The 17319-nt window shown below is 40.0% G+C and overlaps 1 protein-coding gene across 1 annotated transcript in view; it reads right to left on the bottom strand.

Moving 5' to 3' along the window:
* TAFA4 (TAFA chemokine like family member 4) overlaps window positions 1-17319 on the bottom strand; it is a gene marked incomplete at its 3' end in the record, with an annotated part of 116148 nt that overhangs the window by 11169 nt on the left and 87660 nt on the right. The window contains exon 3 of the mRNA XM_080812866.1: window positions 2122-2277. Within this exon, the coding sequence (XP_080668992.1) occupies window positions 2122-2277 (156 nt within the window). The remainder of the gene's footprint in view (window positions 1-2121; window positions 2278-17319) is intronic.

Below are 17319 nucleotides of genomic sequence, written 5' to 3'. Positions count from 1 at the left end.
AAAATGTGTGTTGTGGGGAACGAGGCAATGATTCAGGCAAAGGATATAGGTAGGAGTGTGGAGATCAAAAGAAACATAAATGCCCCCACTTGGACGTGGGTAGTGTAGTTAAAAGAGGAGGGAGACCGAGTCAGACTATGCAAGGCTTCATCAGCCATGGTAAAGAACTTGGATTTTATTTTAAAGATAGTGGCAAGTCATTGGAGGGCGGTTTTAAATACGGCAGTGACATGATGAGTTTCTGCTTCTGTAGAAGGCTGCAGCACAGAAAACGGGAGACAGGAGGACAAGCTTGGCAGAATATAATGGGAGCCCTAGACTGCGGGTGATGGCAGCACAGAGAATCTGAGACAGACCGAGGAGACAAAATAGGTGTGGTTTGGGTTCAATTAATGGAGAAAATAAATATGCTAGACTATACCAGTGGGAAAGACAGACACTTGGCAAATTTCTTTGAAATGTCTTTTTTTGGGGACCCCTGGGTGGCTCACTCAAGTTAAGAGTCTGCCTTCGGCTCAGGTCACGATCCCCAGAGTCCTAGAATCGATCTCCATCAGGCTCCCTGCTCAGCGGGAAGCCTGCTTCTCTCTCTGCCCCTCCTCCCGCTTGTGTGTGCACAAGTGCACTCTCTTTCTCTCTCTGACAAATAAATAAATAATATCTTTTAAAAAACAAGCGTCTTTTTTTTTAAAGGTTAAAAATCTTCATATTCTTTTACAGATCCACAATCCTTTACCTGTGATCCCCAAATCCAAAAAGCTCTGAAAACAGACAGGACTTCTGTATAATGGTGGCAAAACCTGATTTGATTTAACATGAGCTTCTAATTCTTGCCCTATCCCATTCGGCAAGAATATTCTATGTACCTCATTGTAGAATAGAAATATTAGCATCTGTGACTCTGGGGTACAACTGGAAAAGACATTAGGTTTGTGAGGGAACAGATGCTGTCTGTACTATGCTACCTTTAAAAAATCTGAATTCAGCAATGCATTGGGCCCCCGGGGTTTCTGTGAGGAACTGTAGATGATAAGTTGGCCATATTCACTTTCCAGTTTTCACAGTGATACATACTACTTTATGACCATACAGACCATAAATCTGTGCCTGTGTTTGGTCAGGGAGGAGGGTATGGGTCAGGCAACTATTATTCTTGATTGTGTGATTCTCGAGTTACGAATGCATATGTAAATTCTAATGGCTAACTTTTAGACACGCATCAAGTAAGATGGGAAGCATTCATGTTCAGGGAGTTTTCATGCCACTGAGGAGAAAAGTGCTACAGGCCTTAACCTCATGTATCTCTTCCCCTGGGGACTGATACTTGGTTCTAACAAGATGTGTGCTACAGGAAGCCAGGGGCATCAAAAGGAATCAATCCCAGGCCTCTACCTACAACCCGTCAACATTCTTTTTTTTTTTTAAACCCACTGGCACAGTACTCTGCTAGGGGACTTGGAGACAACAAATAAATGACATGTGATCCCAAACTGTTCTCAGGGAAGTTGCTCCAAAGAAGATGTTTTATAAATGTTTGTTAAAATAGTAAACTAAGGGCGCCTGGGTGGCTTAGTCCTCTGCCTTCTGCTCAGGTCATGATCTCGGGGTCCTGGGATCGAGCCCTGCATCGGGCTCTCTGCTCAGTGGGAAGCCTGCTTCCCCCTCTCTCTCTCTGCCTCTCTGCCTACTTGTGATCTGTCAAATAAATAAATAAAATCTTTTTTTAAAAAAAAAAAGGAAACTAGAAATACAGAGAATATTAGTGTGTGGAAAAAATCAAAAGCTAATCACTTTTGAGTTGAGGGCTTGAAATCAGGGAGAAAAGTGTATCTACGGAAGCAAGAGTTTCAGTGGACAAAATTTGGAGAGACAGGAGGAAAGAAAAAAAAAGATCAAAGCATACCTTCCTGATTGTCAAGTAACAGAACTCCCCATTGGGACCGCTTGAGAAATATCATTAATAACTTACCTTATTCACCAAGCAATATGTGGAGTTGCAATGACATTCACTTGTGGAAGCAGCCTAGTTTTCCTTGCGTCGTGAAGACAGGAAAGCAAGGAGGCTGGTGGTGGTTTTACGTACTTTTGCAAGAGTAGAGAAACTAACCAGAAAGGTCTTACCTTCAACGCAAGAAGGCTGAGCCCGAGTTGTACCTGCAACCTGCCCTGGGAAGCAGGAGCACTTGACCGTTTGGGATCGCTCTTCTATGCGGTTCTTGTTACAGCACCTGTGGACAGCGACCACCTCACAGGTCCCTTGCTTGATCTGGTGGTGACCTGATGGATAAAACAGACCCACTGCCGTTACCGAGAAATGAAGCTACAAAGTATGTGAATGATACCATGACCACATTTTCCAGCTTCCTGCCCCATGCTTAAGAATCTTGGTAACTTTTTATTTTGATGTCATTTCAAATATATATTAAGGTGTTAAGAATAGCACAAAAGGGGCACCTGGGTGGCTCAGAGGATGAAGCCTCTGCCTTCGGCTCAGGTCATGATCTCAGGGTCCTGGGATTGAGCCCCACATCAGGCTCTCTGCTTAGCAGGGAGCCTGCTTCCCCCTCTCTCTCTGCCTACTTGTGATCTCTCTCTCTCTGTCAAATAAATAAATAAAATTTAAAAAAAAAAAAAAAAAGAATAGCAGAAAAAATTTCTAGAAACCTGTGGTGGACAGAAATTCAGCCCCCAGGACCTTCAACCCCTGGTATCAACCCCATTATGTTACATGGCAAGAGATTTTGCGGATATAATTTAAATCACTAGCTAGGGACACCTTGGAGGCTCAGGTCATGATCTGGTGGGTCTGGGACTGAGCCCCACATCAGGCTCCTGCTCAGCAGAGAGTCTGCTTCTCCCTTTCTCTCCCTACTCATGTGCATGCACGCTTTCTCTCTCTTTCAAATAAATAAATAAAATCTTTAAAAAATAAAATAAAATAAAAATAATTACTAACTGTTTGATCTTAAGAGAAGGAAATTGTCCTAGATTGTCCAGGTTACACTAACGTGCTCAACCTGAGCTCTTAAAAGCCGAGAGGGCAGGAGGGGGAGTCAGAGTGAAAACATGAAGAGGACTCAAGCACCATTCCTGGCTTAAAGATCTGGGGGTCAGAAGGCAAGGAAATGGTGACATCAGTCCTACACCCACAAGGAACTGAGTTCGGCCAACAAGCAGATTCTTCCACAGAGCTTTCTTAAAAGAATGCAGGCCTGCTGACACCTTGATTTTAACCCAGAGGTCAGACTCTGAGCAGAAAATCCAGCTACACTGTGCCAGACTTCTGACCTAAAGAAACAGGCCACTAAATTTGTGGTCATTTGTCACAGCAACAGTGACTAAGATCTTTTATCCGGATTCACTGCTGTTAACATGTGACCCTCTTTGTTGCGTCATTCACTCTCCTTCACACATCTTTCTGAGCCATTTGAGAGCAACTTGCAGACATGACACCCCTGCCCCTTTACTAACATTGCAGTGGGTATTTCCTAAAAACAAAAACATTCTCTTACATAATTACCAAAATTAGGATATTTGACACTGATACATTTACATGATGCTATTTCATGCTCTCGGTTTTGCCAGTTGTCCTAATAAAGTCTTTTCCAGCCATTATTCCCCTTGTGCAGGATCTAACTCAGGGACCTACATTGTATTTGGTTGTCACATGTCTTTAGCCTTCTTTAATCAGAAAGTATTTTTTGGCCTTAATCTTTCTTAACCTTGACATCTGTCAAGAATACATGGCCATTATTTTGTAGAATGTCCCTCAGTGGGTCTAACGGCTCCAGTCAAAGTCTTCAAAGACTCCAACCCCAGCCAACAGCTTACCTACAGTCTGATAACCCTAAAGCAGGACCACCCAGCTAAGATACTCCCAGATTTTGGATGCTGATGGACTATGTCAAATTGTATATGTTGATTGTTTTCAGCTTTTACGAATTGGGCTACTTTGATACACAGCAATAGATAAATAATAATCATCTGTCTGTAACAGGATTGGAGAGACTTATCTTTGCTCCAATAAAAACTATGTAAACAAGGTTGTGGAGGCAACGTTAAGAATTTATTAATAAAAGACAACCTCTTCAAGCACCTTCAATTGTCACATACACTATTTACCTATAAATTGTTCCGTGAATTACAAGCGATCTCATCTCCTCATTAAAAGAAGTTTCCCCAAAGATTCCCAGGGGCTAATGCTTTGCTTGGTTTCTGTTGTTTGGTGCATGTACTTCAAATCACAAAACTAGTTTAAAGATCTGAATTATGGAGTATTTTTTATCGATAAAACTTGCCCTTCCACAAAACAACCTCTATATTATTCTGAAAAACTTCTAGCCTTTTTTCCTTTGTTAACTGTGTGTGGAAGCAAAATTCAATCATTGCCAAGAATGACTACTAAGGCAAAGTGTCCTTTGTTTTTTGTTGTTGTTGTCATTGTTTTTAAGATTTTATTTATTTATTTAACAGAGATCACAAGTAGGCAGAGAGGCAGGTGGGGGTGGGGAAGGAGCAGGCTCCCCGCCAAGCAGAGAGCCCAATGCAGAGCTTGAACCCAGGACCCTGGGATCATGACCTGAGCCGAAGGCAGAGACTTTAACCCACTGAGCCACCCAGGCGCCCTGCAAAATTTCCTTTGTAAAACACAAAAGAAGCAGAACCAGTACCCAGAGAATCAAACCACCATCCTGAGAGAACGTTTTCAACGTACTATAGAAGAAAGCATAAAGTGATTAAAACTATAAACCTAATTAAATATATACAACAAGAATGCTGATTTCCCACATGTAGTTGGATACACTAGTAAAAAAATAAATAAAAATAATTTGTAATTACAATGTCAGGAAAGTAGGGTGCGCCTTTGGTGCTGAGTAAGCAGAACAGCGAGAACTGGGACAAGTTCAAGAGGAGACCCTGTCTCTGGTTTCCAATAGCAAGTAAGCACCTTTAGGTCAAACGTTCCCTGAATGACTAGCCATGTGGTGGGGGGCCCGGGTGGAGTCATCCTCAGTCCTCCAACAGTGCCTTCCCCTCCCTATTGGCCACTGTCACAGTTCGCTCAGCCGCCAGAGCAAAGGACCACTGGCTAGGCGGCTTAAACAACTGATCAAGGTCCTAGCCAATACAGTTTCTGGCGAGGGCGTTCTTTGCAGCTTGCAACAACCGGGTGCCCTCTATGTCCTCACGTGGCAGGGACAGAGTGCTCTGCTGTTCCCCTCATTTTCTTCATAAAAACACCAGCTCTTCCAGATTAGGGCCCCAGGCAGATGACCTCATTTAACCTTGACTTCCTCCTCACAGACTTATAGTCTTATTTGGGGATTAGTGCTTTACAATAAGAACTGGGTGGGGGGCAGCAAATATTGAGTCTGTATACCAGACATCCTGCATTACTTAGATTTTCAAAGACCCTGGGGAGTCATGAAGGTGGCACTAAACCCCATTAAGAAAATAAAATAAATGCATTTTAGTAAGAGAATAGTTGAGAAGTGATTGGGACATTCATTAATATTATAGATGGTGTAGGATTTTGCTGCTATATAACAATCCACAAATGCAAACAGATTTTTTCCCCTACTCTAATATGTCTGAATAATCAGCTTGTGTGGTCTAGGGTTTTCACTTATATAATACTGACTATGGTACCTCATTGATTTTTAAGACATAATGTTTTTCTCATATCTTTAACATTTCAGGTCTCACAACTGATAGCATCTGGTCATTGTAGTTGACAATGCTTTTCTTTCTTAGAAATACACAAAATAGCAGTGTATCTCACAACTGATGGCACCTTAGGTTTGATGAAATAGGGTAGGTTGCAGGCACTGTTTTAAATCTTTTACAAATACTATTCTGTGTGATCTTATAAAAATGCCACGATGTAGGTACTATTTTTATTCCTTTTGTACATTTTTAAAAATGTACAAACATTAATTTGCTTTAAGTCACACACCTAGAAACTGAAGAAGACAGATGCAAACCCAGGCAGTATCTGTACTATCATAGAATGCAGAGGAAAGACAGCAGTCAATATTTTACTAAAGGGATCCAAAATGGTGTCTCCACCACAGCAAACCACAAGATATGGCTCAGTTTCCCACTGAAAACAACTTTCCTACAAGATGAGAGTTTTTGTGGGACTCCATAAAGACCCTATTTCTAGTCATTTCTCTACTATTGACACTGGACTGTGGTCTTAGAATGTGCTTCATTTCTTTGTAATCTACAGTTCTCGACGCAGGAGGTAAGTATTCAGAAACAAGTACTTAAAAGTGTTCAAGGAATGATGGCAGAAGACAGGGCTACATGTGAGCTACTAGGCACAGAACGCACAGATTACATACTTGGCTTGCACAGTTCATCCTATGCTAGGGTTCTCCAAAAAGAAAGAAACCACATGAAGGAGGTGTATACACATAAAGAGATTTATTGTAAGAAACTGCTTCACGTGATTATGGAAGCTGAAAACTCCCAAGATTTGGAGGATGAGTCAGCAAGATGGAGACTCCGGGGAGCCAAAAAGTTCAGTTCCAGTCTGAGTGCAAAGGTCTGAGTTGGGAGAGCCAATGTTGTCATACTAGTTGAAAGTCTGGCAGGTTCAAGACTCAGCAAGAGCTGATGTTTCAGTTTCCAAAGGCAAGAAAAGACTAATGTCCCAATCCAAAATCAAGAAGAATTCTCTCTCTCAAGGTCAGTCTTTTTGTTCTAGTGAGGCCTTCAGCTGATTGGATGAGGCCCACCCACATTACGGAAGGCAATCTTCTTTACAAAGTCTATCAATTCAAATGCTAAACTCATCTAAAACACCCTAAAAAAAACACACAAAATAATGTTTAATCAAACATCTGTGCACCACGTGGCCCACTCAAGTTGTTATATAAAATCGATCACCATAAACATCATAGAACTATGTAGTGTAGTCGTAACTGGATGGGGGCACGGAATAAAAGTTTTTAAAAGAGACAAGAAATTAATGGCTTTCGTGGTAAACTAAATTCTCTGGAAAGGTACAAGAGGGATACTTGTTCAGTAAGATTACTACCAAAGAGTGGCCACTGCAAGTAAATTCACTAAAACACCTCTCTTTTCAGCAGCAGGAAACATTTTGGTTGGTGATCCAACTTGAAAGCTAACGCTAAACACATGTGAGTATTAAGAGTGAGAGCCGGTAGCTCAAACTTCTCATATGGGACTTACCTTACAGGCATGAATTAAAATAGGTAGGACTAAGTTATCCAAAAGTAGAGCTGCTCTCAGAAGCAAAACTGGCTCAACAGAAAACAAAACACTATCCCCTTTGTGCTGTCTCTTCATCTCTGTCAATTGCTGGGCCATTTCCCCTCCAGTTTTGCCTGGGTAGGTGGAAGGGAGGATATTTATTTTTATTTAACCAATACTTCAATAGTGTACTATGCACAAGACACTGTTCTCCGTGCTCCTGGAGACATAGAAGTGGGGAAACTTAAAATTGGTACTTGATTCCTTTCCACACTTTAGACCATGCAATGCGGTTGCCTATTTTCTTTTCAGAAAAGGTGACTTAAAGTATTGTCAAGACTATAAAGCGTTAAGATGGCTAATTCCTCACTCAACTAAAGTTAACATGGACATCATTAAAAACATTATAATTCTTAAAACAATAATTGATTACTTTGGGATTGCTAAAAGAAAATAGATTAACTTTGAGGAGTGAATTGCTTAAATCCTTATCTTTTTTTTTTTCTTATTAACTATGCTTTTAAGAAAAGTTGCCAACAACAAAGGAAATGCCCATTTGTCTCGGAGCATGCAGGGCCATTCCACTGTTAAAGAGAGAAAATACAAAACCTCATTTGCAATAGCAGTTCTTCCACTGAAACTACCTGAAAGCTGAAAGGGAGTCAGGAGGCATCAGATTAGGGTGACTTACTTCACGCTATTATTTTCCTTGGATCCGTTTCCTTTTGTTCAAATCCCTTTCCCCCTTCCTCCTTCTGCCCAGCTCAAGAATATATACCCTTTAAAGGAAGCCTCACACTCCAGTGATCTTCTTAGAAGACATTTATTTTATTTGAGTATGGTTTTTCTCTATGGCATTCTCAGCCTTTCTCTCCACGAAAGCACAACAGAGGAAAGTAAGCTGAAAAGAAGAATTCATGAAATGAAAGCAGACAATAGTGGCCAGTCATTGTCTTTGGAAAACATGCCTGGTATATCCTGGTTGTGGTTCTCTTATAAGTCTCAACTTTCTCCCCCTAGACCTGCCTCACTCGGCTTTCAGTCAAAAAGGGATCTATCACAGTATAAAAGTAAAACTGCAGTAGCCATGGGACCCCCTGCTGGGCAAGCTTCCTAACTTACTCTTGGAGACAAATATCTTCTGAGCCCCTAGCATGTGCCAGGCCTCTGCTGGGGGTGGCGGCAGAGCAGTGAAGAAGAGACATGGCCTTTGGCCTCAAGAAGCAGAGACACCAAACAAAATACCTCACAAGATTCTTGAGGACACAGCCTTCTCCTTACCTTCTGGTAACAACAGAGGTAGCAATGGCCTTGGAATCAGAATTGCTGTGCTCGCATGCCAGCTTGCAGAGCTGGGCAATTTCATTGAGCCTCTCACTTTCATTTTCTCATATATAATAGTTTATTATCTATCTCACATGACGGTTATGAATTTTAAAGTGCTTAATGAGCACTGAGGTACTCGAAAAACCATAGATGTTGAATAAATGACTTTGTTTTTTGTCGCCACATTTATTCAATAAATATTTGTTGAGTATTCACTCTATGCCAGCACATGGTAACTATGCTGAACCAGACAGGCCCTCCAAAATCCTCTTCCTCCAGGACTTATCATCTTTTAGTGATTTAAGAAACGCAAAGCAGGAAAGATACAATTTAAAACAGGGAGGGCCAGAAACTAATATCTGAGTGAAAATTAAAGCAGTAAGAAAATAAGTCCTTTAGACATCAGACGAAAAGAGCCCCTTATAGCTCAAGCTCTGGGAGAGAAGGAGAAATTAATAGATGATGCTAGAAAGATAATGGAGGGTAAATGGACAGATTATAGAGGGCCTCATGGGTCACTGTTGGGGTGTGGGCTTTTACTCACAATGAGATGGGAAGCCCCGGAAATGATGAACTTAGAATGACCTGCTCTGACCTACATTTTAAAAAGATCTATTATGATCGGAACAGACTGCAGAGGAGCAAGGATGGAAGCAGGGACATAACACCTGCCACAATAATCCATGGAGAGGTGATGACGGCTTGGACCAAGGTCATAGCAGTGAGAATGGTAAGAAAATGTTGGGTTCCAGATTTATTTAGAAGGTGGAAGTGACAGGATTTGCTGAGGGGTTAAATTTAAGGTGTGAGAGGAGGAGAGGAGTCAACACTGACCCCAAAGCTGTTGACCTGAACACTGAAAAGTGGGGTTAAATAAATGAAGAGAAAACTAGGAGCTTAGCTGTTACATTTTAGATGCCAATTAGATTTTAACCGAGGAAGGTCAAATAGGCAGTTAGACATTTAAGTCTGGAACTTGAGAGAAGTCTGGTTTTAAGGCGGACAGTTACTCACCTTTGCAATATGGGACAGTATCTCAAGTCATGACACTGGATAAAATCCCCAAAAGAATAATAGTAACCAGATGATGAAAAAAAAAAAAAAAGATCACTTACATGTTGAGTTTGGGAAAGAGAAAAGGTAGCCAGTGGCCTAAATAGAACCAAAAATAAATGTGTCGGGGCAAAGAGTTGGGTTCAAGATGGCAGCACAGCAAGATCCAGAATTCACTTTCTCTCACAAACCCAACAAATCTACAACTAAATATGGACTAACTCCCTCTAAAAGGCACTGGACAATTTAATGAAGAGAGCCTCCACAACAAAGGATAAAAGGGCAGCGATGAGACAGGAAGAAGCAGAGACATGGACTCACCAGGAAAAAAACATCGCAGTCTTAGTGAATCACAACTGGCAGGGATTACAAAGGTATGGAACTTTTTCTTGAGAAGCAAGGGATTCAAGCTCCACATCAGGCATCCCAACCCTTAGATCCCGCACAGCATAGACAAGCCCCCAAAATACTCGGCTTTGAAAATTGATGGAGATTATGTTCAGAAGAGCCAGAAAACTATAGTGAGTGGAAAAACTGTGTAAAGGGGCTCATGTGCAGAATCACTTGACCTAGAAACCATCTCAAAAACACCAATTTGAAAAGCCCTAGATAAAAGAGTCCATTTACTAATCTTAGAGAGTCTCCTGGAGAGGCAGGAGACAGCAAAGACTCTTCACAGAAACTAAGACACCGGTGGGAGCCATTTTTGTGATCTCAATCTATCTTCTTAACACTGGCACTGAATGTTATCATTTTGGAATTCTCCAATTCCTAGCTATTCTCCAATTCTCCAATTGCTAGCACCAATGGGTGTGTCCACTGAAAGCCCCACCCACAAATGCAAAGAAGCAGTTGCTGATGTACCCCAACAATGGGTCAGAGGAAAGACCCACCCACCCAACATAACACCACCGAAATATTTACAGTAAATATTAACAGACATAAGGGGAAAAGCTGACAGTAATACAATAATAGTAGGGGACTTGAACATTCTACCTACAACAATGCATTGATTATCCAGACAAAAATAATTAGTAAGGAAACATTAGCCTTAAATGACACATTAGACCAGATGGACTCAGTAAACAAATATACACTCCATCCAAAAGCAGCAGAATACACATTCTACTCCAGTGCAAATGGAGCATTCTCCACGATATATGTTAGGCCACAAAACAAGTCTCAATAAACTCAAGAAAACTGCCATAATATCAAGCATCTTATGTGACCACAATGGTATGAAAGTACAAATTAGTTACAAAAAGATAACTGAACAACCAAATAGTCTTTGAACAAAAAAGAAATTAAAAAAAGAGAGAGAGAGACAAAATAAAACAAAAATATGACACACCAAAATCTGTGGGACGCAGCAAAAGTGGTTTCTAAGAGAGAAGTTCATAGCAATGCAGGCCTACCTGAAGAAATAAGAAATATCTCAAATAATAAATTTAACTACAGGGCCTCGACAAAAACAAAAACAAAACAAACAAGAAAAAAAGCACCCAAACCCAAAATTAGTAAATGGATGGTAATACTAAAAATCAAAGCAAAAATAAATGAAATTGAGACTAAAGATAAAATTTAAGAGATCAGTGAAATTAAGCTGATTTATCGACAAAATAAAATTGACAAATATGTAGCCAAACTAACTAAAAAAATAAAAAAAAAAAAGACTGATAAAAACAGAAATGAGGGGTGCCTGGGTGGCTCAGTGAATTAAAGCCTCTGCCTTCAGCTCGGGTCATGATCTCAGGGTCCTGGGATCGAGCCCCGTATCAGGCTCTCTGCTCCGCAGGGAGCCTGCTTCCTCCTCTCTCTCTGCCTGCCTCTCTGCCTAGTTGTGATTTCTCTCTGTCAAATAAATAAAATATTTTTTAAAAAAATTAAAAAAAAAACAGAAATGAAAGAGGCAAAGTTATAACTGATACCACAGAAATTTAAAAAAAAGTATCAAGAGACTACTATGAACAATCGCCTTCAAACTGGACGACCTAGGAGAAATGGGTAAGTTCCAAACAACACAATCTTCCACGACTGATTTGGGAAGAGACAGAAAATCTGAATAGACCAATTACTAGTAAGGATATTGAAACACTAATCAAACCTCTCCCAACAAACAAAAGACCAGGACCAGATGTCTTCACATAAATTCTACCAAACACTCAAGGAAAAATTAATACCTATCCTTTTTAAACTCTTCCAAAAACTGAAAAGTTATTAAAGCTTCTAAAAACCTTCTATGAGGGGCATCTGGGTGGCTCAGTTGTTAAGCGTCTGCCTTCAGCTCAGGTCATGATCCTAGGGTCCTGGGATCAAGCCCCACGTTGGGCTCCCTGCTCAGCAGAAAGCCTGCTACTCCCTCTCCCACTCCCTCTGCTTGTGTTCCCTCTCTCACTGTCTCTCTCTCTCTCTGTCAAATACATAAAATCTAAAAAAAAATAATAATAAAAAAAAAATAAAAACCTTCTATGAGGCCAGCACTACCCTGCTACCAAACCCAACAAGGACACCACATGCACAAAAAAATTACAGGCCAACATTCTTGATGAGTATAGATGCAAGAAACCTCAACAAAGTACTAGAATACCTAATTCAACAATACATGAAAAAGATCACACACCACAATCAAGTGGGATTTATTCCAGTAATGCAAGGATGGTTCAACATCTGCAAATCAAGCTGCATATCATATTAATAAAATGAAAAGTAAAAACTATATGATCATCTCAAAAGATACAGAAAAGCCCCTGACAAAATTCAACATCCATTTACGATAAAAAGTCTCAATCAAGTGGGTATAGTAGGGACATAGATAAACATAATAAAGGTCATATATAACGGTCCTACAGCTAGTATCATATTCAGTGATGAAAAGATGAAAGCCTTTCCTCTAAGATCTAGAAGACAAAGATGCCCATCTTTTCCATTTTTATTTAATGCAGTATTGTAAGTCCTAGCTGAAGAGATTATGCAAGAAAAAGAAAGGCATCCAAATCAGAAAGGAAAAAAGATAACTCACCATTTGCAAATGACATACTTCATTTATAAAACACTGAAAAAGTATAGGAACTAATAAATGAATTCACTGGATTTGTAGGATACAAAATCAATATTCAGAAATTTGGGCATTACTATACACTAAAAACAAACTAGCAGAAAGAAAAATTAACAATACCATTTACAATATATCAAAAAGAATGTAATACCTAGGAATTAATTTGACCAAGGAGCTAAAAAACCTGTACACTGGAAACTGTAAGACGGTGATGAAAGAAATTGAAAACAACACAAATAAATGGGAAAATACACTTTGTTCATGGACTGGAAGAATATCGTTAAGATGTCTGTACTACCCTAAGAAATCTACAGATTAAATGCAATATTTAACCAAAACAACAATGGCATTTCACAGAAGCAGAACAAATAATTCTAAAATTTGTATGGAACCACAAAAGACCGCAAATAGCCAAAGCAGTCTGGAGAAAGGACAAAACTGGAGGTATCAGGCTCCCTGATTTTAAACTACACCACAAAATTATACTGAGCAAAACAGTGTAGTACAGACAATAGGAACAAACTGATCAATGGAAAAGAACTGAGAGCTTGTAAATATACAAATGTATATAGTGACAGTCTATATAAGAAGGAGCCAAGAACATCCAAGGGAGAAAGAAGAGTCTGTTCAGTAAATGGTGATAGGACACTGGCACCTACGAAAGAATGAAATTAGACCGCTGTTTACACCATACACAAAATTACTTTAAAATCCATTACACTTGAATGGAAAACCTGAAACCGTAAAATTTCTAGAAGAAAAAATGGACAATAAGTTCCTTAACATCAGTCTCAACACCACCTTTGTGACTCCAAAGGCAAGGGAAAAATAAATGAGACTACATCCAATTAACAGCTTCTGCACAGCAAAGGAAACCATCATCAGATGATAAGGCAACCTAACAGAAGGGGCAAAGATATGTGCAAACTCTATACCTGATCGGGTACAAACTGACAAAATATATAAAGAACTCCTACAGCTCAACAATTTAAAAAAAAAAAAAAAAACCTTTAAAAAATAGGCAGAGGATCTGAGTTTACATTTTTTCGAAAAGGACAAACAAATGGCAAAGACACATGAAAAGATTCTCAACATCACCAGGTCAATGGAAATTGAAACCAGAATGAGGTAACCCCTCATACCTATCAGAGTAGCTCTTATCAAGAACACAAGGAATAACGACGGTAACAAGATGGGCAAGGGTGTGGAAAAAAGACAATCTTCATACATTGTTGGTGGGATTACAATCTGGCACAGTCCCTATGGAAAACACTACGCAAATTCCTCAAAAAACTATGAATACAACTAACAAAGGATCCAGCTGTTCCATTTCTGGATATTTATCCAAATAATACAGAAAGACTAGTTCAAATGAAATACGCACCCTTATGCTCACTGCAGCATTATTTCCAACAGCTAAGACAGGAAAACAAACTAAGTGTCCATCAATAAATGAATCAAGATGTATATACACAGACACATCAACAAGTCTGGAATACTACTCAACCATAAAAAAAATGAAATCTTGCTATTTGGACAACACAGATGGACTTTTGAGGGTATTATGCTAAAAGAAGTAAGTTGGGGGGCAACTGGTGGCTCAGTCAGTTAAGCATCCGACTCTTGATGTCAGTTGAGGTCATGACCTCATGGGTTGTGGGACTGAGCCCTAACTTGGGCTCCTTGCTCAGTGGGGCATCTGCCTGAAAGATTCTCTCCCTCTGCCCCTCCCTAGTCACATGCATGTGCTCTAAAATAAGTAAATAAATAAATCTTAAAAAAAAAAAAAAGACAAAGACCATGTGATTCTACTTACATGTGGAATCTGAGAAATAAAACAAATGAACAAACAATTAAGATTTTAAAAGTTTTCAAATAAGAAGTTGGCAGGGTGTCGATGGAAGAAATAACCAGAAAGCACTAGAGAGGGATAGCCCCCAGGTGCTTCTGTTTAAGTAGCTGCTCTGCCACCTCTCTATTTCTCTGAGGCTTTCAACGATGGCTTCACTTCTCTTTGCCTTGGTGTCCGTATCTGCAAAATAACCAACTTTCAGAGTCTTCATGTGAGCATAAAGGTAATAGAGAGAGCGTTGCATTGCTACTATTAATACTGCCATTCTTATGAACTATTTAAACAACTATTATACTGGAAAGATCTAGAAAGAAATACAAAAATCTGGATACAATTCATTTAAAAAAAAAAAAAAACTATACTTCTCAGAACAAGGAAAAAGGAAGTTGCCTTCTAGAAGCAAAAAGTCAGCACTGCAAAGGTCCCTTACCCAACTGACAGTCATTGAATCTGAGATCTGAGATCATCAGCAATCCTTGTTTTAATTTTTTCCATCCTGGCACATGAATCCCTTTATTTCCCCACAAGTATTCATCCCGTAGCTCCTCAAACCCTGAGTTCTCCCAGCAGAAACCAGCTGATGCCAGTTCCAGGCATTTCCAATGACGTGAGCCATGACTCCCATCCCTACGACATAGGACTATACTGGACGCTCCAGTTCCTATTTCTCCGGCTTCTGGTTTTACTCCTGCTGAGTACCTTTCAAGGTTTCAGCCTCAGCAGGACCACTAGGGGACAGGAAATCAAATCAAGTGCCTTCCCACACTCAGTGGGTCAGACCCAGCACCTTTCTTCTGAAAGGGGAACATAATTGCAGAGACACAGAAGAGATTGCAAAAAGCCTCTCCATTTAGAGGTAACTGATGAAGCAGAGAGCCCACATCACACTTCACTTGCGTCTCCCCTCTGAGCTCCAGTCGGCCTCCCCTGCTTTCCTAGCACCAAAAAAAAAAAAAAAAAAAAGGCAGGGAGAAAGCTAAGTGTAAGGTTTATTAAAAAAGAAGAACAACAACAACAAGCAAAATTGCTGTGTTCAAAGAACATGTTTAAAAAGCTATCCATACAAAATAAAGTTAGAGTAAAGGCAAATGAAAATTACAGATAAAAAATAAAAGTACTTGTTTAGTGCCTGAAAGTCTCTTCCAGTAGATGCATTTATGATTTTAATAACATTTCATACACAGGTGAATAGATTTCTTATTGGTTGTTCTACTAAATTCGTATGCAGAACCACCTTGGTAGATAAGAATAAATCTATACACACATAATGTAGAAATTGGTGATGAGCTTCTATTTGTATTTTAAAACATAAAAAGTATATATGTATTTTTAACATTTTCCCTTAGAAAATTTTGTTCTATTTTACTTTTTTAAAATTTTATTTTATTATGTTATGTTAGTCACCATACAGCGCATCATTAGTTTTTGATGTAGTGTTCCATGATTCACTGTTTGCATCTAACACCCAGTGTTCCACGCAGTACGTGCCCTCCTTAATACCCATCACAGGGCTATTCTATCCCCCCACACCCGCTCCTCTGAAACCTGTTTGTTTCCCAGAGTCCAGAGTCTCCCATGGTTCGTCTTCCCCTCTGATTTCCCCACCTTCATTCTTCCCTTCCTTCTCCTAATGTCCTCCATGCTATTCCTTATGTTCCACAAGCAAGTGAAACCATATGATAATTGTCTTTCTCTGCTTGACTTATTTCACTCAGCATAATCTCCTCCAAAGATAAAGATGTAGTGAAGCAAAGGAGCACATGCACTCCAATGTTCATAGCAGCAATGTCCACTATAGCCCAACTGTCGAAGGAGCCCAGACACCCTTCAACAGACGAACGGATAAAGATGTGGTTCATATTTACAATGCAGGGTTCTATTTTACTTTTTTTTTTAAAGATTTTATTTATTCATTTGATACACAGAGATCACAAGTAGGCAGAAAGGCAGGCAGAGAGAGAGAGAGAGGGAAGCAGGCTCCTTGCTGAGCAGAGAGCCCGATGTGGGGCTCAATCCCAGGACCCTGAGATCATGACCTGAGCCGAAGGCAGAGGCCTTAACCCACTGAGCCACCCAGGTGCCCCAGTTCTATTTTACTTCTAACCGAAATGGACTCCAGCAAGAAAATGCATCATGTTTTTCATCATGCTATAAACAATATTTTAGGTGTTACACTCTTTTTTTTTTAAATTTTATTTATTTATTTGAGAGAGAGACAGTAAAAGACAGCATGAGAGGGGAGAAGGTCAGAGGGAGAAGCAGACTCCCCGTGGAGCTGAGAATCCGATGTGTGACTCGATCCTGGGGCTCCGGGATCAGGACCTGAGCCAAAGGCAGTTGCTTAACCAACTGAGCCACCCAGGTTCCCTAGCTGTTAAACTCTTACAAACATTATTGTTGTTACCATATTATACATGTCATTAAATACCTAAGCCCAGAATGAAAACAGAAAATTACCCTGACATGGCACCATCGACCTTTCCTTAACAGCACTTAACAATTTTCAATTTTTTAACTCCAGTTAAAGATGCAAGAAGAACACCTTTGTTGATCTCTCTTTCCTAGGATCCCACTAAAACTATACTAAAGGAAGACAACAGATCCAAACTCACAAAAGCAAAGAAAAAAAGCGGGGGTTCAGCAGCTGAGAGACTTTTAATAAGTCTTTTGGGAGACGGAAAGCAGATGGATTAGCAGTGAGTGGCAGGCGGAAGTGGATACTGAGGGGATGAGACGGATTCATTTCTAAGCACCTCAATAGGTCCTTCAAAGCATGGGGTTGGAAGCATCAGCATACTCAAAATTAAAGTCC

The sequence above is a fragment of the Martes martes genome (assembly GCF_963455335.1).
Source record: "Martes martes genome assembly, chromosome: 1".
Taxonomy (NCBI): Eukaryota; Metazoa; Chordata; class Mammalia; order Carnivora; family Mustelidae; genus Martes; species Martes martes.
Note: the sequence above shows the minus strand (reverse complement) of the source record. Positions and strands in the feature narration are given on the sequence as shown.